This window comes from Coenobita brevimanus, chromosome 99, assembly GCF_032717465.1.
Source record: "Coenobita brevimanus isolate Jiangsu-jjx chromosome 99, ASM3271746v2, whole genome shotgun sequence".
Classification (NCBI taxonomy): Eukaryota; Metazoa; Arthropoda; class Malacostraca; order Decapoda; family Coenobitidae; genus Coenobita; species Coenobita brevimanus.
The window spans coordinates 2,495,284-2,517,554 of NC_137052.1; the positions used below are offsets into that span (position 1 = coordinate 2,495,284).

Here is a 22,271-nt window from a genome sequence, read left to right on the forward strand (position 1 = left end):
ATGTTAAAATACCTTGCAGTGAAGGAGTTGGATACAATTTCCATCAAATTCTGTACAGTACATAAATATGTCTTTTTATTATACTTGTGCTAATGCCAAGGAATATCATATACAGTACCTGAACACGGATATCTTATACTGAAAAGCTTAACGATGACTACTTCAAGAGACAAATCGATGTGGATGTATGAGGTCACAATTACTTTCTCAAAAACAAACTAGGATGGAAAAACAGTAAATGACAGGGTTCATGATGCTATCAGTAAAACTATACTGATTTAGTTATCCAGCAGAAACTCTCCCGCCACACATGCAGGTAGTCAAGTGGTCAGAGACATGGTCTGTTCTTCAATCACAGGCTGGGGCAGGGAAGGGTATGCTTATCTGAATTTCATTAAAGCAGATATTCTCAATCCCACAGGGCCAATTGTCACAGAAACATCCCTCCTAATGTCATCAAATCAGTGCTGACTCAGCCTTATCACATACTCAATACATGTGATGGATAATCATACGGAATTGGTGATGTGCAAAGGTATGACATACAGAAGGACTGCTGGACCTAAGGGTCAGTCAAGTTTATGTCTAGAATTGTATATATAAAAAAAGACTACTTGAGAAGAGATTGTAGATTAGTAAAGGCTGGGGTGGCAACAGGTCTGATAGTGAATCGTCCACCCTGTACCACTTGTACGTTGGTCCCAGCACCACCCTGCATCACCTGCAAGGACAAAATTTTATCAGCAGCTGAGAACAAAAGTTTGCCAAATGTTTTCATCTCTTTTACTCTTCACTTTCCTTGGTAAGACAATACTCATATGCTGAGAAAAGTGTAATCTGGATCTCTGCCATTAGAACTGGTAGGTGACATACATGCCCTAGGTATGAAGTACACACAGTGGAACAGTATGCCAACTTTTGTCTCTCACATAAAAATGTAACCTAATTGGATGTGGTCCACAAAGGGTTTACATCCTCGGAGTAGCTCGGGTTTACTGCTCAAATAATTTCACTCAGCAGCAAGAGACTGGTCACCTGCCTTGGATGTCGGGACCAGCTCTGGATCCCTATGCTTTTGACTGGGCAATAAAGGACTGGATGATGGATGAATGGATGGAAGGCTTTCAGAGTGCCAGTCACCTCTCTTCCTTCAATCTCTCAATTCTCCACTACCTTTTACAAACTTACCTTTCCTTGTCTTACTGCATGAAGGTATTATAACTTTCACCAATTCAAGTCTCTCCCAATTTACCTGCACGTCATGTTCTGTCATCTTTTCTCCCAACAATCATTCCAATACTCTTATTTCTATCGACTTTCAGACCTGGCCAGAGACATTCACAATACTGTTAACCTGTTTGCAAAAATTATACTGGCTACCAACATACAGCACAGTATCATGTTCAGTACCAAGTGAAATGTTATCTCTGACTGATCTACTGGTGACAACTTACCTGGCCGGGTTGTACAATCTGCAGGTTTGAGGTGCCACTCTGTACCAGGAGGTTTGGGGTGCCAGTGCTGCTGCCCACTAAGAGGTTTGCCCCAGCCCCTGCCCCACTCAGCAGCTGGAGGCCCCCTGCCCCTGCAGCTGCACTGGTGATCACCATCTGGTGGCCACTTCGCACTCCTGCTGTACCACTGCGACCCACTGTCTGCACTAATTGCACTGTTTGCCCTCCTACACTGCCTCCTGTGCAATGAAAGGGTTAAGCATTTATTCTTCTCTACCCAAAAACTTCAACTCAGGAAGATACCCGGTACCTACAAGTGCAACAGTTCTGATCTATGATGTAAATGGTTCCTTAAATGTTGTATGCTATGGTAACTTAGTCTCAGACCCCATTACCCCAATAGGGATAATATGGGATGGGATATACTGTTCCTATATGTAAATACTGAAAATGCAGTTATAGTGATAAAATGCACTTTAAAATTTTTCACTCAGTATCTCTGGAAAAGAATTAAATTGCTATACTATGAACAATAGTTGTGGTAAGTGGGGGTGCTCACCATCCACTCACTCGATGTAGTGCTGCTCCCAGGTGTTTGCCCTTTCCTCTCCATCCTTCTTTCCTTGTCCTTCTGCCTATGGGTGACTTTACACTCCCTCTTCTGTCTTTCTTTCCTTCATTCTTTTCTCTTCCTTCAGCCTGTGGGTGACTCTACACTGAGTGACAAGCCAAGTGGTTTCCCGTACACCAGGAAACCATTTACTACACTGGGTAGTAACCATATAACCAAATTTTGGCGCCTGGTGGTTTGGTGGGTAATTATTGCGCTCCATTCGGATTGAGCTGGTGAAGGTTTATATCTAAGGGGTGGTTGGGGTTGATTGCTCATGTAATGCCACTCAGGGATGAGTGAGGCTGGTCACTCTCATCTTAAATGTCGGGACCAACTGCCTAGCCCCGGGCTCCTACGCTCCTCATGGGGCAATGTAGGATTGGATGATGGATGGATGGATGGATGGATGAACAACAGTACTTGGTTGTTAGCTCCAAAATTATAAAACATGGTTCTGGCAAATTTAGTTCCATTCAAGCTAATGCCAATGACATTATTCAACTGAGAATGAGTCACAAGAGCTCAGCTGCCAACTTCTTTGCTTCTCTTATCCATCCATCGATCCATCATCTAATCCTACGTTTTCCCATGAGAAGCGTAGGAGCCTGGGGCTAGGAAAGTTGGTCCTGACATTTAAGATGAGAGTGACCAGCCTCACTCATCCCTGAGTGGCATTACATGAGCAATAAACCCCAACCACCCCTTGGATATAAACCCTCACCGTCTCAATCCGATTGGAGCATCTTTATTACCCACTAAACCACCAGGAGCCAAAATTTGGTTATATGGTTACCACCCAGTGTAGTAAATGGTTTCCTGGTGTACGGGAAACCACTTGGCTTGTCACTCAGTGTAGAGTCACCCAAAGGCAGAAGGAAGAGGAAAGAATGAAGGAAAGAAAGACACGAGAGGGAGTGTCAAGTCACCCGCAGGCAGAAGAAAGAGGAAAGAATGAAGGAAAGAAAGACAGAAGAGGATGGGTGGAAAGAAGGATGGAGGAGAGGAAAGGGGAGACACCCGAGAGCAGCACTACATCAAGTGAGTGGATGGTGAGCGCCCCCACCTACCACCACTAATCCAAATTTCTTTTCTTTCTGCATTTTCATTTGTCACCTCCTCTTGTTGCTCTGCATTTTCCTCTTTCCAATCGGAGTGCTTCAACTGTGTGTTTCTGACATTTAAGTGGAAGTTTAATATGTGGGGTTTATTTAACTTCATTGTGGTAGGTGGGGGCACTCACCATCCACTCACTCGATGTAGTGCTGATCTCGGGTGTCTGCCCTTTCCTCTCCATCCTTCTTTCCTTCCATTCTCTTCTGTCTTTCTTTCCTTGTCCTTCTGCCTACGGGTGACTTTACACTCCCTCTTCTGTCTTTCTTTCTTTCATTCTTTCCACTTCCTTCAGCCTGTGGGTGACTCTACACTGAGTGACAAGCCAATGGTTTCCTGTGCACCAGGAAACCATTTACTATGCTGGGTGGTAACCATATAACCAAATTTTGGCACCTGGTGGTTTAGTGGGTAATTATTGCGCTCCAATCGGATTGAGCCGGTGAAGGTTTATATTCAAGGGATGGTTGGGGTTGATTGCTCATGTAATGCCACTCAGGGATGAGTGAGGCTGGTCACTCTCATCTTAAATGTCGAGACCAACTGCCTAGCCCTGGGCTCCTACGTTCCTCATGGGGCAATGCAGGATTGGATGATGGATGGATGGATGGATTTAACTTCATTCATGATAAACAACTTCAATGACTTTTGATGTTTTGTTCTATCCTGACAAAGATCCCTATTTCATTTCGACTCAGTTGATGGCCAAGCACAGTCAGACTGGTGAGTCACTTTGACTAGTAACCAGGAAGACTTATTCTTACCTCATAACTAAGGCTCATCAAATCTCATGCAAACATGGAAGTATTCAAACTGTGGAAGTGGCCCAGTCACATCAGGTGAAGACAAACTAACTCTAGCAACCACGGAGACCATTTCCTAAGTCACATCTCAGACCAATCAAATTATAGGTCACTACGACTCATAATTCAACTTGGAGTGGCCAACAATGATGTGAGTCCTACCAGCATCAGAGGTGGTGGCTGGTGTGGGGCGAGGACCGAGGTGAAGTGCTGTGGCAGTGGAGGTAGCAATGGCAGCTGGCTGAGTAGTGGCCATCAGGGTGGACCCAGCAGGGGCAGCCGAACGGAGGATCTGTGCCACCGCTGCCACAGAGGTCACTGGTGTGGTGGTGGCAGCAGCAGCAAAGCTGGTTGCAGTGGCAGTGGCAGTGGAGGCAGCTGGAATGCGGGTGGCCTGCTGCAGCGGTGTTACTGTGGGCTTGATGCTCTGGGCTGAGGCACGTACCTTTTTGTATTCCCTCCGCCACGCCAGCCATTTGGCAACCTGCACTCACATACCACAAAGCCCTCATTAGAAATCACTTTTCCTTTCTTTTTCTTGTTATTAATTTCACAGACATTTATACAGCCCCAAGAATTGTCTCCAACCCACTAACTTAAACTCTGCAAATACATCTTGTTATTAATATTATGTGTTGGTGGATATCTAAGTGAATTGTTTAATATCAGTGGCATTGTGAGATGAAGATTATTGTTAATTTGTTAATCAATTAACAACTTTTCTTCAATCAAAGTTGCCCATGCTTTATTAGAAACCTGTTCCGACTTCAGGTATGAGTATTTTCTCTGAATTTAACCTCTCAATTAGGAATCATAAGCACATACGTTGTTTTACAAACAGATGCATTATGTTTGTGTTTTTCTTTGCTTACTTTAACCTCTAAATTAAGATCCATAAGCATAAAAATTGTTTCACACAGCTGCATTTTGTAAGCTCACATTCTAGACCTAAAACCTTTCAACCTGATGCCATACTTATTATTTTATTATTACTGCCAAACACTTTTATTCAACTGACAAAAGATGTGGCTGCAAGAAAAAGGGGTGCCAAATCCCTGATCATGCACTTCTTCTCACAACACTCATACAGCCAGCTCGATCTCTTGTCAGTCCCTTAGCCTCATCAACTTCCATACCTCTCTTCCTCACACACTCATCCATCAGCCAGTCCCAAAGAAGGGTGACCATTCCCAACCCCTTAACTATCGTTCAACTGCTTTAACATCCTGTGTCTCAAAAGTTTTCGAGTCAATTCTTAACAGAAAAATTTTAAAGCAACTTTCCAATCACAACCTTCTTTCTGATCGTCCGTATGGGTTACATCAGGGACGCTCCATTGGTGATCTTCTCACTTACCTTTCAGACTCCTGGTCATCCTCCTTTCGGGACTTTGGCGAAAGCTTTGCCACTGCACTTGACATCTCAAAGATTTTTGATCGAGTCTGGCATAAATCTTTAATTTCCAAACTGCCCTCTCACGGTTTCTATCCTTCCATCTGTGCCTTCATCTACAGCTTCCTTTCTGGTCATTCTATAGCCACTATTGTAGACAGCCATTGTTCTTCTCCTAGATCTATCAAAAGTGACGTTCCTCAGGGCTCTGTCCTATCACCAACTCTCTTCCTTTTATTCATCAATGACCTAAGCTGTACATCTAACCCTATCCACTCGTACGCTGATGATTCCACCCTTCATCTTTCCATTCGGTTCCTGCAACGTCCATCTCAGCAGTCACTTCAACAAATAAGGGATGAGGCTATGGCACCCCTGTGTCTGACTTGGCTCGTATCTCTGACTGGGGTAAAAATAATCTTGTTGTTTTTAATGCATCTAAGACTCAGTTCTTACACCTATCAACCCGTCAAAATCTTCCACAGGAGTACCCACCAATGTTTAATAATATCCAGCTCAATCCTGCATCATCCTTGAACATGCTTGGGGTTTCATTTACTTGGGACTTATCTTGGAAAGATCATACTGCATCTCTTGTAAAATCTGCTTCCAAGAGATTAGGTGTGCTAAGCCGACTCTGTACCTTCTTTACCCAAGCACAGTTGTTGACTTTATACACGGGTTTTATCCACCCCTGTGTAGAGTACAACTCTCATGTGTGGGGAGGCTCCCCACATACAGCTCTTCTCAATAGGGAGGAGTCAAAGGTTTTTTGTCTCATCAACTCTCCTCCTCTAACTGGCTCCTTTCAACCTCTTGTCTCTTCGCCGCACTGTTGCATCTTTATCTCTTTTCTATAGCTACTTAAATGGTCACTGCTCCTCTGAACTGTCTGCTTGCATCCCTCCACCTATGTCTAGCAACAAACTCTCATCCCTTTTCTGTCCAACTCTCTATTGCAAGAGTTTACCGTTACTCCCAGTCCTTCATTTATGCAACAGGTCAAATCTGGAACTGTCTCCCTGTGTCTGTATTTCCTACTTCCTCTGATCTCCAGTCTTTTAAACGCAATGTGTCCAGGCATCTCAAAATGAACGGATCTTGAATTTGGCTCTCTTTTGTATTGTTTTTTCTTTTTCTTAGAAGGAACGGTTTGCGGGCTTCTGGCCTTTGGTTCCTTCTTTCTTACATATACACTTAACCCCCTGCTATTGCACGTTCAGCTATCGCAGTTATCTGCTATTGCGCACACATCAAATGCACAACCATACATGCTATCACGCACCCCAAGACCGCTATCACGCGTCGAGTTTGAAGTGCCCGGGTTGTGAACGCCGCACCAGATTGATGCGACTCATCCGCCTACGCCACAGAGCATCCCCGCTGGTGATTGGTTGACGCTTCCCAACTGCCCTGCCACTTCAGTTGAATGGGCGTTAGCTCTCTGCCAACAGTGAAAGAAGACTGCACAAAAAAACACCCACCATCGCCGACGATACCACGGGCATTTGGAATTCATCTGCATGGATTCCTGCCGAGGATACGACGGGCAAAACAGTGTGACCAAAACCCAGGCGACTCGACAGAGACTATATCGTACTATGACACTGAACATTTAGTCTAACGCTGAATACTTATTAGTATTTTAGAATAAATATCAATTGTTTTGAAACCCTTATAAAGAGTTAATATTTCCTATACCAAGAAAACTGTTATGTCGATAAAGTAATCATGTGTTTACAACTGAGACGGGGCTCTGACAAGTGTGAGAAGCATGTCCTTTGCCGAGGATATGAGGAACGTGTGTGATAGCGTCCAAGTTTTATTCCACTTCAATCTTCCCCGGCCATTCCTGATACGAGGTACCGTGTGAGACCCCCTTCAGCTGTGGACACTAAAGAAATCATGGAGAGAGCCAAAGAGATCTGGCGGCAACTAAGCCACTCCCAAGCCTCGGAACCCTTCAAACCACCCAAGCCTTCCTTAATCCTTATAAAATGTTTGACGGCCTTTTATGTTATTTATTTATTCATTATAATGTTATTATTAATATAATAATACTTTATTTCATGTTAGAGGAGAGACTGACTGGAAATCACAGGAAGACAGTGGTTAAAAGTTAGAAAAATGGGCCACCGAAAAACCAATTGGAAATTTTCCCATTGATTGTTCAGTTCAGCTATCGCAAATTCAGTTATCATGCGCTTTTGCTGTAACCAATTAGGCACGATAGCAAGGGGTTGAGTGTGTGTGTGTGTGTGTGTGTGTGTGTGTGTGTGTATATATATATATATATATATATACACACACACAAAAATCCCTCCACCTTCTCCTTGGCCTACCTCGCCTCCTCCCTCCTTCAAATTCGCTCAGATATACCTTTCTCACCACTCTGTTGTTATCCATTGTCTCCACATGACCATACCATCTCAGTACACTCTCTTCGATTTTGGTGTCCACACTCTTCCTCACTCCACATCTTTCACAAATCACATTATTTCGTATCCACATACATTCCTCAGCAGTCCCATCTCCACTGCTCTCACTCTAGACCTTTCATTTACATGCCACACCTTAGTCTAACATCCATATTTTAAAAGTTAAAGTTGGCACTAACACTCCTTCATGCAAGCCTCTCGCAGCTGCAACACTCAAGCCTCTGTTTCTTATCAAAGCCTTCATAGCACCAGCTACTTTCCTTCCTTGTGTCACTATACTTTCCACTTCTTTTGTGCACTTTCCTCTCTATCACTGTACCCAGGTAACTCTATCGGATATGTTTATATGAAGCTACAGAACATGGTGAATGTTTTTGGTGCAACTGATACAGCCAGGAATCCAGGGGCTTGAATGGTGAGTAAATGGAAGCATGGCCCATTAGACTGGGCAAATTTGGACTGTCTGGACATAGCTACTCCTCACCCTGCCCTAGAGTGGGAATGGAGGTCCAGATGATGATGATGTACCCAGGTATCTGAACTCTCTCACCAAGTCCAGGCTCTCTCCATTCACTGTAACATCACACTGGGAGTCATCTCTCTCTCTTACCATCACTTTACTCTTTTCTAAATTTACTCTCAAAGCTCACGGACATCAGCAAAACTCTGTCCTAGGCTAACAAGCTCTTGTCTGGTATTTGCATGTAGCACTGCATCATCAGCATACAACAAATTTGAGATATTCCATCCATCATCATCCATTACCAATGCCATCCCTCTCTCCATTACTCGTGTTTTTACTTCTCGCATCACCCAATCCATATATAAATACTGAACAACCATGGGGGCATCACACAACCTTGTCGCACGCCCACACTGATCCTGAACCATTCACTCAGATGCCCATTTACCCTAATGCATGCCTCACTACCACCATCAAAACTTTTGACAGCACCTAGTAGCATACTGTCTACACCATACGAGCGCAAAACCTTCCACAATCCTTCTCTGTTTACTTTGTCATACGCTTTTTCCAGATCCATAAATGCCATACATACATACTGTACATCATCTAATTCTGTGCTGCCCCATGAGGAGCGTAGGAGCCCGGGGACAGGCAAGTTGGTCCTAATATTTAAGATGAGAGTATGTATCAGACTGAAGGGGTTGAGAGGACTGAACATAGTTTTCTCCCTGAACACTAAAGATTTGCAAACCTCTGAAACCTGACCTGTTTGTTGTTCCTGTCACCTTTATCCTCCAGCTGTTGGTAGTACGCCTCACGCAACACTCGGAATGCCTGCAAGGTGGCATATGGCAGCTGGGTCACAGGATCAAAGTACCGAGCTGGCAACCTGTAGTAAAAGCAAGGAAGTGTCATTTTTCCATCAACATCGCCCCTTAATAATCATGTAATTTTTAACATTATCATCATCTTTTATCATCCATATCATCTCTCTTTCATTATCATCATTTACTACTTGTCATCTTCCTAAATCATCACCTATTATTAATCATGCTCTTATGTACAGTCAGGAAAAAATATTCTAATTCCTGTAGTACTATGCATTTTGAAACAGGACAAAATGCTTTATAATATGTTAATGCAGTATATGTCTTCCCTATACAAGTATTCTACACTGTCCTCCAAAAGGAGGATGGCAGACTACAGCAGAAGGAAAGCTTCAACCTGTAGTCCATCTAATTCACATTCTGAAGAGCCTAGAGCCACAACAATGGTCATTCACCAAAGCAACAATTTAGCATAACCCTGATTATTTTGTAACTAATTTACCAAAGAAATCAAAATACAGAAGGGAAAACGTAGATAGAGTTTCCAATATTGATATTTGACTAAATCCACTAACAAATGTCGATCTCAAGTCAGTAAGCTACAATACTAATGAACTGCAGATACATCTTCAACTCTTCTGGGGGAAGAGGGGGGGGGGAGGGGATTACATTATAATGGTAGCAACTGGGAAGACATGGAGTCTATTACTGGGTTTCTATTACTATTACTGTGAAGTTCAATTGCTCTCTATTATATTACTATTATAATTAGTGGTCATCTATTACTATTACTATTACTTGGTCATCTATTAGTATTATTATTACTATTAATATATTATTTATGATAACGGTAATAATTAAATTGAAAATGGTTTTTATTTTCAATATTGTTGGGAGGCTGTTCCACTGAATGCACAAATATGTCTAGATCACCTGATGGCCTGTTGACTACTCTCCATTCTGCAGTCTCCTGTGGTGTACCTGCAGATTGGAGAGCAGCCAACAGGTAACCAAGGTGAGAAGGCTGTTTTTATTGCTCATGGTAAACAGTTTTAAAGAAGTGTCTTTAATGGGAAAGTAATATACATTTATCTATTACTTTGCCTTCTATTACTATTACAATTACTATTACAGCCAGGAACTCGTGATCTATTACTATTACTTTGAAAACCTTGTAATAGTTTATTACTATTACCCCATGTCTGCAACTAGGTAACATATTTCAGGGGCAATCAATGTATTTTATGAAGAAACATAAAATTAATGTTAAATTTTATTTTACAGGGTAGGAAGTAGAAGGCAGATGGTAGCCACTGTCTCTGGAATATACTATCATGAGGGTGGTGTGAGGCCAAAAGTCTAGGATGAGACTTCTACATTTACATTCCTCTTCTACACAACTAACATCTAGTCACAGCTATAGGCTGAATTAGCATGTAGCAAATGGAAGAATGCATAACAAGATACATCAGTTGCAGTTATCCTTACCTGGTAATTGGGCAAATGTTTTTAGTAACTGATTTTGGTTTGCTTTTCCTGAAAGTACGCTTGAAAGAAGTTTCATCTGAGAAAGTGATGAAAGTTCTCTCGCATTTCTCACTAGGTTCCTTGGGACTGTCTTCAACTGGTACTAATGTGTTCTCTTTGTTCTCTGCTACCTGCATGCCTTCCACTGTTGCATCCTTAATCTGGGCAAAGAAACACAAAACATAATAAAAACCTGTTATGGCTCTACTTCACATAATAAACATCCAGACATAACCTGGCACAGTTTTCCTGATAGATGTGCTTAAAAATTACCTATCAGTCATTCCATCAACAACCAAAGTAAAAAAGGGGGTGCTCCACCAGTTAAAAAATTTTCTGTGCATGCTATATCCATCCACTTCTATCTTTTGTCAGCTCCTTAACTTCATCAACTATCAATCCTCGCTTTCTCACAAAGTCATTTACCATATTCATCTATCTTTAAGGCCTATCACACCTCCTCCAACCTTCATGCTAACTCACATATATCCCTTTCACTAATCTATCTGCAGTGTATCTATTCTCTAGGTGAAAGCACAGCTGTATGGAACTTCACTCTCTTCTATTCTTATATTAACAGACCTCAGTATTTCATTTCTTTCATTACTCTCTCCACTTCATACACTTTACACACAATCCTTAACTCCTATTTCACAGCTCTCACCCTTTATTTTTTATAATCATACCACACTCATATACTGTATTAATGTTCACACTGATGCAGCTACAGTACAAACGATGCAATCCTCTTTCAGCTTCCATACTCATTCCCAGTTCACATCTAATCTTTCATACTACTGGCCAAGTTTCTTCCTTGAACCATTTCAGTCTTTATTTTATTATTTTTCTTTTTCCAACCTCTAGCCATGAATGATACTCCTCATGAGGCGTCTTAGGAACCTACAAAGATTGCATTTGATATTGCTAAAATTAACTTTGTCCAATTTCATAACAAAGCAGTTGAAGTTAAGTGTGCATCTTGGTATTACCAAAGACATGATACAAAGACAAGTGTGATCTTCAATGACAAAAATTATATTTCATTTTGGATTGTAACTATAAAATCTACAGTAAATTACTGTTGCAAATACTTTCCAACGGTGTGCAACGTATAATACAAACTAACTTAAATACTATACCTCTTTCAACTGGGAAGCGTCAACATTAACACTAGGGTCCTCAGCCTGGGTGTCCGGTGGCAAGGGATCAGATGAGATCTCACTAATGAGTGGCATAGCGGTGGATTGGTAGCGAACAAATGCACCGGTAAATCCTCGACGTACCACCTTTGGCTTTTTGCGGTCCAGTTCTGCCAGCTCATACTTCTCTGTTAAGGAAAAAGGTTTGATATTTTTCACACCCAAGTTTAAGCGATCCTGCATTAATTAATGACAATCTGCAGTTGATATTGCTACCAGTCACTGCCTTACAAGACTCATATTTACTAGAATATATATGTATAAATTTAGTCCCTTTGGAAGACCTGGAGAGCTAAGAAAAGGGAGGATCCATGGCTAAGCTCCCCTAGTCCAACCTACATAGGAAACTAATTTATGTTCCTGGAAAAGGGAAGTGGGGGGGGGGGGAGAATTTGCATAAAACCATGGAGCATCAGTATTCATCTTCCTCCAACAAACACAACAGTCTTCAAGAAGTCCCTTATCAGTAGAGTCACTAAATCTTTCAATACATGTGTACAGTACTGTACTGAAAAGCTCCAGGTATAATATTCTATATAACCATATTGACTCTTCTCAAAATATAAGGTTGCAATGTTTCATTTGCATCATGGGGCCTTATCCCTCACAAAATGCTGAAACACAAGACCTGATTGTAATTACTATTATTTCTCAAGATAATCATAATACAGAACATACCAATTTACTCAAGGCATTCTTATTATAGTGTAACATCTCAACCTACCAAGAGACTTAAGATTGATCTCCTCTGTAATCTTAGCCTCTTCAAGCAGTTCCTCCTGCGTGTATCGAAAGATGGATGGAGTTGAATCCCGCTTCCTGAGAGCTCTCCGCCGCTCCACCTCTGCACGCTCCTTCTGTCGCTTCACTGTCTCCGCTGATTTGAGCTGAGTTGATTTTCGAATGCCCTTCTTTTCTGTGGGACACAGAAATACAACACTGTTTTGGGGAGAAATCAACATAAATCCTAATTTCAATATACTAGTAACCATATTTGGCAGATCTTATCTTTTTAATCTGGAACTTATAATGATAAACTACACCACGGCACAAGATGTCCGCACTATCATCACTCACCCCATCTTGAGGAGAGGGAGGCAGGAGGGGCAATTTGGGAGATGATGATGATGGTGATAAATATAATATCTCTCCTAAGTTAACCATATTAGAAAACAAAAAACTAACACTAGCAACTACAAATGCTCACACTGACCACACTATTTTCACTACCACAAATTAAAAATATGAGATACAGGTGGTGATCTACACACGCTCTGAATAACACAAAAACAATGTATATCTATCATGTACCAAACTGACAAGGAGTAAACAGTAAACACTGATGATTTCTTACAAATATGGCAACAAGAACAACTGTCTTTAGAGATACGGTGTTCTTATGCATTCTCAAGTTTCAGTTACATATGCCAACACAGACACCCACCAACAGCAACAACACAGGCATTCAAACCTTCAGATGAAAGGGTTTATACCAAATCAAACTGAAATATCTATCACTGTACTTAATCTGAATGAAATACACAACCAAAAAATATTTCTAGAGCACATGACCCAATACCCCAAAATGGCAAATCCAGTCCAGCTTCACAGTGAGTAAATACAGTACAGTATCTGGTAACAAAATTCAACTTAACTCTCTCACAGTTTTCACACACGTTTGACGTGCATGATCTACTTACCCCCCTCACAGTTTTCATATGCATTCAGATGCCTATAAACCATCCATCCATCATCCAATCCTATGTTGCCCCATGAGGAGCGTAAGAGCCCGGGGCTAGGCAAGTTGGTCCTGACATTTAAGATGAGAGTGACCAGCCTCACTCATCCCTGAGTGGCATTATGTGAGCAATAACCCCAACCACCCCTTGGATATAAACCTTCACTGGCTAAATCCGATTGGAGTGCTGCAATGACCCACTAAACCACCAGGCACCGTAATTTGGTTATATGGTTACCACCCAGAGCCGTAAATGGTTTCCTGGTGAACAGGAAACCATCTGGTTTGTCACTCCGTGTAGAGTCACCCATAGGCAGAAGGAACAGGAAAGAATGAAGGAAGGAAAGACAAAAGAGGGAGTGTAAAGTCACCTGTAGGCAGAAGGATGAGGAAAGCATGAAGTAAAGAAAGACAGAAGAGGAAGGAAGGAAAAGAGGGAGGAGAGGAAAGGGCAGACACCTGAGAGCAGCACTACATTGAGTGAGTGGATGGTGAGCACCCCCAACTACCACTAACCTATAAACCACTGGATGAAAAAAGAAAAAAAAAGGCATATGATTTGCTTTCATGTGCATTATAGGCTCGTATATCTGGCAATGGTGCACCTAACTGTAAATGTGTATCTCGCTGCTCCAAGTTGCAAGTGACAATCTTTTATTTTTTGTGGCCAATATATTACAATAAATCTCACTTTGACTGGGACCAGAAAATAGTACCATAGCAAATTTTCATGTGTTCTATACACTTAATTACTCAAAGACCATATAATACATGCTTACATTACTTTGGTGTCAAACAGAAGAGGGATTGTATTTCTTCATCATCATCATCATCATCAACCCAGACCTCCTTTCCCACCCTACAGAAGAGTGAGGAATAGCAATGTCCAGACAGCCCAAATCTGCCCACTCCAATGGGGCACGATTCCATTCACTCATCATTCAAGCCCTGGAATCCTGGCTTTATCTGATATGCCAAAAATAATATAATGACATTTTACTTCCTCAAACAGTTCCAATTTCTTCGTGAATGAATGCAATACACAATAGTATTCACATGCTTATTTCCACTTTAGTTTTTAAGTTTACAATTTACAGCCCGAGAACAAATGAAAGCTACACTTTTTGGCTTTCCAACGCAACAAAAGAATAATTGGCATCTGCAGAACGGCCCATTCTGTAATGAAAAGTATAAACCGTACTTTCAAATTGGGGGAAACATATGGGTGGGCCAAAACCGGGACAAAGTGTAGGGGTGCAAGGGCTAGGTTTCCTGAGAAGGTTAACACACCCAAATTAGGCAGATAAAATGAAAGATGGACTAAAATACATAAAATATTTCTCTTTAGTGATCTATAACAACTGCCACTCACAAACACAGTCACAGCAACACACTTTCCAGATACACATCTCACATTAACTTCCTAAATACTAGTTCCTGAAGATGATGTCACAGTTGTCCACCAATCTCAAGTACATACATACCAGCTGCTACAATACATGCATAAAGTTATACACAGTTAATAAAGTATCATGAATGAAAAGTCTGATTCTTTTGTTGATGTTTCAAGCAACCCTTATTATAATCCACAACTTAAATCTTTCTTTGTCTCTGTGCCACACTGTTTTGCTGATACCGTAATAGTTTATGCTCTCTCTCTCTCTCTCTCTACTGCATACAACAATGGACAGTGATGAGCTAAGCATGGTACCTAAAGCAGCAACATCAAAAACAGCAGGTTTCTTCTGTGGGGTTCTCTTCTCCTTCACCTTGGCTGTCGAAGGGTCACGGACAGCTGGCTTGGGTTCCTGGGGAAGTATAGGTATCAATAGAGGATCACAGGCAATTTTCAGGATACAGTAAATATGCTTCCATAACAGTTAAAAAAAAAATTTCCTGTATTTTTCAATATATCATTCACTCTGATCTGGCTGGTAGGAATTAAGGTAAAGGCATAAATAAACAATTTTATTCGTAACTGATAATCGTTAAGTCTATGAATTCAGTTCAGCCTAATTCATAGAGCAGAGGATTAAGAATGGGTGGTAAAAGCAAAATACAAACATGACACTGTTCACACTGGCACATGTTTTTTCCAGGCCTAGTATGTCACATACATTTTGCAATCATTCTCAACAGCCACTTCCCTTACTATACTGTAAATACTTTATCTATAAATCCTCTATCACTCCAGATACCACCTGTTCATTAATACCCAAACATTGATATTTCATTACCTCTTCTATACCCATTCTTCCAAAAACCTTACTCTAAAACAATCTTTCACACTGTCTCTCCCTCTAACAATGAGCTCCAATTTTTTGGGCATGCAGTGTGTGCAGACATCTCACAATGAATGGACCTTAATTTTGGCTTTCTTTTGCTAAAATTTCTTTGAAAGGACAACTTGTATCAGTTCCCAGCCTTGCATTATCCATTCTACATCCAGAAAAATACCATAATAATAATAAAAATAATCATAGGGCAACAAAGGATTGGATGATGATCATGATAATGATGATGATAATCCATCCATCATCTAAACCTGTGTTGCCCCATGAGGAGTGTAGGAGCCTTGGGCTAGGCAAGTTGGTTCTGAGATTTAAGATGAGTGACCATCCTCATTCATCCGAGTGGCATTACGTGAGCAACAAACCCAAACCACCCCTTGGATATGAACTAACACAGGTTCAATCTGGCTGGAGCAACTTAATAACCCACTAAACCACCAGGCGCCACCGCTTGGTTATATGGTTAATATCCAGCATAATAAACAGTTTCCTGGTGTACATGAAATCATTTGGCTTGTCAGTCAGTGTAGCCACCTGTAGACAGAAGGAAGAAGACTGAATGAAGGAAAGAAAGACAGAAGAGAAAGGATGGAAAGACGGAAGGAAGAGAGGAAAGGGCAGGAAACCAAGAGCAATACTACATCGAGTGAGAGGATGGTGAGCGCCCCCACCAACCACTAAATAATCATAATACGGTACCAACAATAGATTATATGACTGACCTTGTAAGCTTTAGTGACAAGGCGGCCAGCTTTCCTCTTGCCAGCTTTTGGGTCATCCTCTGTGTCTGATATTACTTCATCATTTTCATCAATACTGAAATCTGAGTCCACCTCATCATCTACTTCTGCCTCAGACCTGAATGGTTTAAAAGAAATTTGCACTTTAACACAATACCGGTAGTGTTCATGGCAACAATATTCAATCATTCACTCCCCCATCCACCATTTTCTGCATACAGAGTACAGTGAAATGAGAAACTCGTTTACACAGATATAAGGCCAGCCCAACTCATTCTTATACACTTTCAACTGTATCCTGATATCAGCAAGACGACTCCTAATGAGCCTCACTACATTTAAATCAAACCATGTCAGTCACAGCATCACATACGGTACATACATTTTGAAAGGTTGTGTCCCACGCCTACATAGTCTCTTACATATTAACATGGCAAGCTCCCTAAATTTTTTTCAACTATTTTTGGCTTTTCCAACTGAATTGCATCACTTTTACATTAAAAATGTCATCCAGCCAGATGGCAGAATTTGACATGCAACACCCTGACTGGGCAATCAAACTTCCGCTTTTTTTTTTTTTTTTTTTTAATACCTTACCAACAGACAATACAAGGTCTGTTCAGAAAGTATCTGACCTTAGGCTCCAAAAAAAATTAAATAGTTAACTTGTTAAGCTAGGATACTAATCCCCCCCAAAGTACAGTAGGGCCCTTCTGACTTCACACACATAGCCCAGTGTTCTTTCCACTGCCTGAAACGCTTTTCAATGTCAGTTCTCGGTAATTCCTGCAGGCATTCGTCTCATTTGTCGTGATCTCATCTCGTCTCAAAATGAGAACCCTTCAGCAGTGTTTTGAGCTTGGGGAATGACCAAAAGTCGCACAGAGCCGTGTCTAGTGAGTAGGGAGCCTGCCTGACCTGCAGGATGTTGTGCTTGGCCAAAAATTCCTGAATCAGTTGAGAAGAATGGGCTGGGGCATTGTCATGGTGCAGCTTCCAACTAGTTGCCTTCGAAAGGTCTGGTCTCTTCCGCTGAACTGTGTCACAAAGACAACGGATAATGTCTAGGTTGTAATGTTTGTTGAAAGTCTGACTTTCTGGTGCATATTTGTGATGCACAACACCATGGTAGTAGAAAAAAAAAATGTCAACATGCAAGTGCATTTCACCTTGCTGTGGCCCTGTTGTGCTTTTTTTTTTGACTGAGGGGACCCTGTATGCTTTCACTGGGACACCTGTGCTTTGGCTGTGGGCCATACCCATACGCCTAAGTCTCTTCTCCAGTGATAACAGTCTTCAGAAAGTCTGAATCACAATTTGCACACTCCAACATGTCTAGAGTAACGTTCATCCGAGGGACGAGGTCAATACGAATGCAACAAAGAACCCGCTGGAGATACCGAAAACTGACTGCGAAAAATGTTTCAGGTAGTGGAAAGAATGCTATGCTACATATTTCAAAATAGAAGTGACCTGTTTTGAGGGGGATTAGTGTCCTAGCTGAAATAGTTGGCTAATTATTTTTTACAGCATAAGCACAATAAGATTAACAAAAACTATATGTACCGTATTGTATCAAATCACCTGCAATGAAGGACTGACTTGAATACAATACAGTGCAGCCTCATTATACGATGCTTCGTCACGTGATTAATCGCAACAACAATAATTAAAAAGTTATTCTCTGTCTCGGTACGTTAAAAAATTAATTGCAATTTTGCTGCAACATTATTTTCAGCGGCCACTTTCGAGCATCTTGTGTGGACGCAGAGACACATGCAAGCCAAAATGGACCCCCAGTGTTTAAACTGGCTGTGATCATTGCCTTTCGTTCTATTTTATGCATGAAGGCCACTGAAACACCATTGTTATTGCAAAATACCAGGGCTGTTGCTTAACAAACAGTGCAGTGTGCAATATTAAGTGTACAGTAGAGATACTTTTTTGTATGTGAAATACTGAAACTTGTGACCTGGAAATCATGTCAACCTTACTTAACCATCTTCCCCTTTTTGGGCCTTCTCTTGCATGAAAGGCCAGTGAAACACTATTGATATCACCAAATAACAGTGCAAGTGCTTAACAAATAGTGCAATGTGCAATATTAATTCACATGATACTTCTTTGTGTGTGAAATACTGAAACTTGTGACTTGGAAATCATGTCAACCTTTCATAACAATCATCCCTTTTGGGGCCTCTACATAGCTGACTGAGCAAAGATGCCTGCCCAGTGTTTACACTGGCTATGATTGTTGCCTTTCATTTTATTCTGTGCATGCCAGGCCACTGAAACACCACTGCTATTGCCAAATAGCAGTGCAAGTATTTAACATATAGTGCAGTGTGTGATATGAAGTGCAGTGATACCATATCTTCTTGTGTGCTGTGGTCATCCAGGCCCTCTAACTGTCCCCCATCCTGTGGGGAAGGGGGGTCCCTTGGTGGTGACTCATACCAACACAGGACAAACTTCAGGTGGGTGGCAGCTCCCCCCAACCCCCAAGGTCGAGGTCACCCTCCCTTACCCCATTGAACCTACGTTCTATTGACCTCGTTATGTGATAATTCGTTATGCAATAGGTCTTCACCTGACGCAACCCAATCATATATTGAGGCTGCACTGTATTTTTAATCTACTACTGTACGCTTAAAACAACACTGCAAAGATGAGTATTTTCTGATAGATATATTGTACAGTTTATAGATATCTTCAGAATGTATCCTACTTTACACAGTGCAGTCAGCAGCAACACAGAGGCCATGTTTGTTTTACTACCACAATATACTTCAGAAAAAAAAAATTATCCAAAATATAGGTTTGCCTTCCCCTTTGCATTTATGGTTCTAAGCATACAGATAGCACTCCCCAAGCCTAAAAAAGAAGCAATAAATCCAACATACTGATAGTCTACATCATCTGCTTCCTCCGAGAATCCGCCGTAAGTGGTCTTGTAGAAGTCGTCTTCCTCCTCCTCATCTAAGAGCCTAGCCATCTTTGACCCGGCATTGCTGCGTCGCTCCCTTCCGGCTGCCATTGCTCACCCACGTTCTGCCAAGTGCACAGTGTGGATAAGTGAGATGATGTGGGAATCTCAAACATATGGGGAGATCTATGTAATGCACCCTTCTATCCTTTGTGTTGTGGAGATGTCTCAGCCTGCCACTCAGAAGAGAGAAGTCTGTTGATGATTTCAAAACTGAGTCATGAAATCAGTTATCAACCAAAAAACATGAGAACATCAAAAGGCAAACATTATAAAGCATGAAAATGATTGGGGAAATAGATAATGATGCATGGTGTACACTGGTAAGACCAACTGCACCACCCCTGCAACACACAAGAAATGCCGAGTTGCAATAATAAACTGTAACAAGTAAAAATCTACTCAGAGTTAAGGTGGACAAAATACTGCGTAAATTAAGTCCACTTTATATAACGGTATATATTTTTAAATTGTGCTATTAGGTTCCTAGCACTTTCAAATAAACTGCTTGTTAAAAATTTCACTGCCACTTTTAAAATATACCAGTTTCTCTTAAATTAATCCACTGAGCCCAGGGACATCTTTTTCATTTTAGTTATGCCATCCCAAAACACTTTTACTCAGCTTAGGAAAGGCTTCTCAAACAGGAGAAGATTTGATATAGCATTAACAAACCCCTTCAACATGACAGGCCTTTCCTAAAAGTCCAACAATATTAACAAGAAAAAATAAAATAAAATGGTAGTACAGTAGTTGTAACCCCATTTTCATCAGAAACAAACCCAGCAAATTGCAGGTTTAAGTTGTTCCTCTCCTGCAGTCCACCATCCTCCTTTCAGGGGCTAGGTTGGGTGCTGGGGAATGTTTGAATAACCAGGCAACTCCAACGCCCAGTTATGTTGGTGCCATATGAAGGCATCCGATTGAAGACCTTAACAATAAGCAATTATTCTGGAAAGTTTTTGTATTCTGGAACATACATACAGTACCTCAGACTTACTGCATGCACAATTTGGGACAAAAGTCTGCCTAATATTTCACCTATCATACTTCTCACTTTGCTCTCCTGGCTAATATTCCGAAGCTGAGAAAGGATTGGTACGCTTGTGTCCATACACAATTCTCTTTAATATGATACCTGGTACATCTGGAAGGAACGCGATGGACAAGCCCTAAGTGTGATGCAGATGCAATGGAACTAGAGGTGAATTTTTGTTCCTGATTTTACTAAGATACATCAAGGAGCAAAGTGACGGACATGCCCTACGTGTGAAGCAGATCTATCTATCTATTGCCAGACGCCTCAATCCCATTTGAGGTGGCCACAAACAAATCGCCTCCAAGTCACCCTGTCTCCCGCCATTTCACTGCCCTGCTCCCAATTCACACCCCCCTCTCTCATATACCTCTCCACCCCATCCCTCCATCTCATCCTCAGCCTCCCCCTCCCTCTTCCCCCTTCCACCTCACTCACATACACCTCTTCGTCAGTCTTTCACCCTCCATCCTCTCCACATGGCCAAACCACCTCAGTGTGTTCCTCATAACGCTTCCTATCACATCCACATCCACACCACAACGCTCCTTTATATCCTCATTCGTCAGCCTGTCTCTCCATGTGACTCCACAGGCTCCTCTTAAATAACTCATTTCCACTGCTCTCACTCTTGACTTGTGTCCTTCCAACAACGTCCAAGCTTCACTTCCATACGTTAGAGTTGGTATCACAATACTGTCATGTAGTAACTTTTTCACTTCCATGCTCACTTCCCTGTTTCTTACCACTGCTTTCAAAGAACCAGCAACCTTTCTTCCCTGCTGTACCCTTTCAAGCACTTCACCCTCCAAACCTCCATCCTTACTCATCACACTACCCAAGTACTTAAATGTACTCACATTTTCCAATTCCTCACCATCCAACCTCGCTGTACATTCACTGACTTCACCTCTCTCAAAGACCATCACTTTACTCTTCCCTACATTCACCTTTATATTCCGTTTCTTACACACTCTCCCAAACTCATCCACCAAGCCTTGCAGCTCCCCTTCATCTTCACTCAACAACACAGTATCATCTGCAAACAACAGTACAGGGAGTTTCTAAACACTATCCTCTCTCACCAGGGCCACTCCAACATCCACTACCCTACCTTGTACCTCTTTTATTACCCCATCCATGTACAGATTGAAACCATGGGATGCAAGGAAATAAAAGGCAAATCCCCCCCCCCTCCCCCCGAATGTACTAACATAAGGCACAATACCAACCTAGTGTGGCAGGTCAGGGTGATTCTCCGTTCTTCTCAACTTGAGCGCAGACCAAACAAGAGGCTTCTTTACCACTCCAATGACTCTTCACTTGATTACATAAAAACTTGAGTGTAGACCAAACATACAAAACAGAAGGCTTCTTTACCACTCCAATAACTCATCATTTGATTAAATAAAAACTTGTGTGCAGGCCAAACATACCAAACAGGAAGCTTCCTTACCACTCCAACAGCTCTTTGACTACTGAATATGATAAAAACTTCAGTGTCAGCCAAACAGAAGGCTTGCTTACTACTCTGATAACTATTCATTTGACTGCAGTGCACAATAATATAAAAGTATTTTGTACTACAATTTCATATACTGTATATACAAACAGTAAGATATATACTAGATGAAGTTACATTCATTATACT

General features: G+C 41.5%; 1 protein-coding gene across 1 annotated transcript; it reads right to left on the reverse strand.

The window, feature by feature from the left end:
* Window positions 1-600: 600 nt before the first annotated feature.
* On the reverse strand, window positions 601-21,939 carry YL-1 (Vacuolar protein sorting-associated protein YL-1). The gene is made up of 11 exons (XM_080283900.1): window positions 21,853-21,939; window positions 19,502-19,649; window positions 16,581-16,716; window positions 15,279-15,375; window positions 12,554-12,745; window positions 11,770-11,957; window positions 10,592-10,791; window positions 9,042-9,165; window positions 4,143-4,464; window positions 1,455-1,693; window positions 601-721 (listed from the first exon to the last, which is right to left on the reverse strand). Exons 2-11 carry the CDS (start codon window positions 19,633-19,635, stop codon window positions 611-613), a joined length of 1,743 nt encoding a protein of 580 aa, XP_080140026.1. The 5' UTR covers window positions 19,636-19,649; window positions 21,853-21,939; the 3' UTR covers window positions 601-610.
* Between the last annotated feature and the right edge of the window lie 332 nt (window positions 21,940-22,271).

Coding starts and splice junctions, on each gene's coding strand:
- YL-1 (XM_080283900.1), bottom strand. CDS start 19,635: ATGGCAGCCGGAAGGGAGCGACGCAGCAATGCCGGGTCAAAGATGGCT. Junction 10,792..11,769: donor ACGCTTCCCAGTTGAAAGAG/GTATAGTATTTA, acceptor TTCTTTGCCCAG/ATTAAGGATGCAACAGTGGA. Junction 4,465..9,041: donor GTGACAGGAACAACAAACAG/GTCAGGTTTCAG, acceptor ATGTGAGTGCAG/GTTGCCAAATGGCTGGCGTG.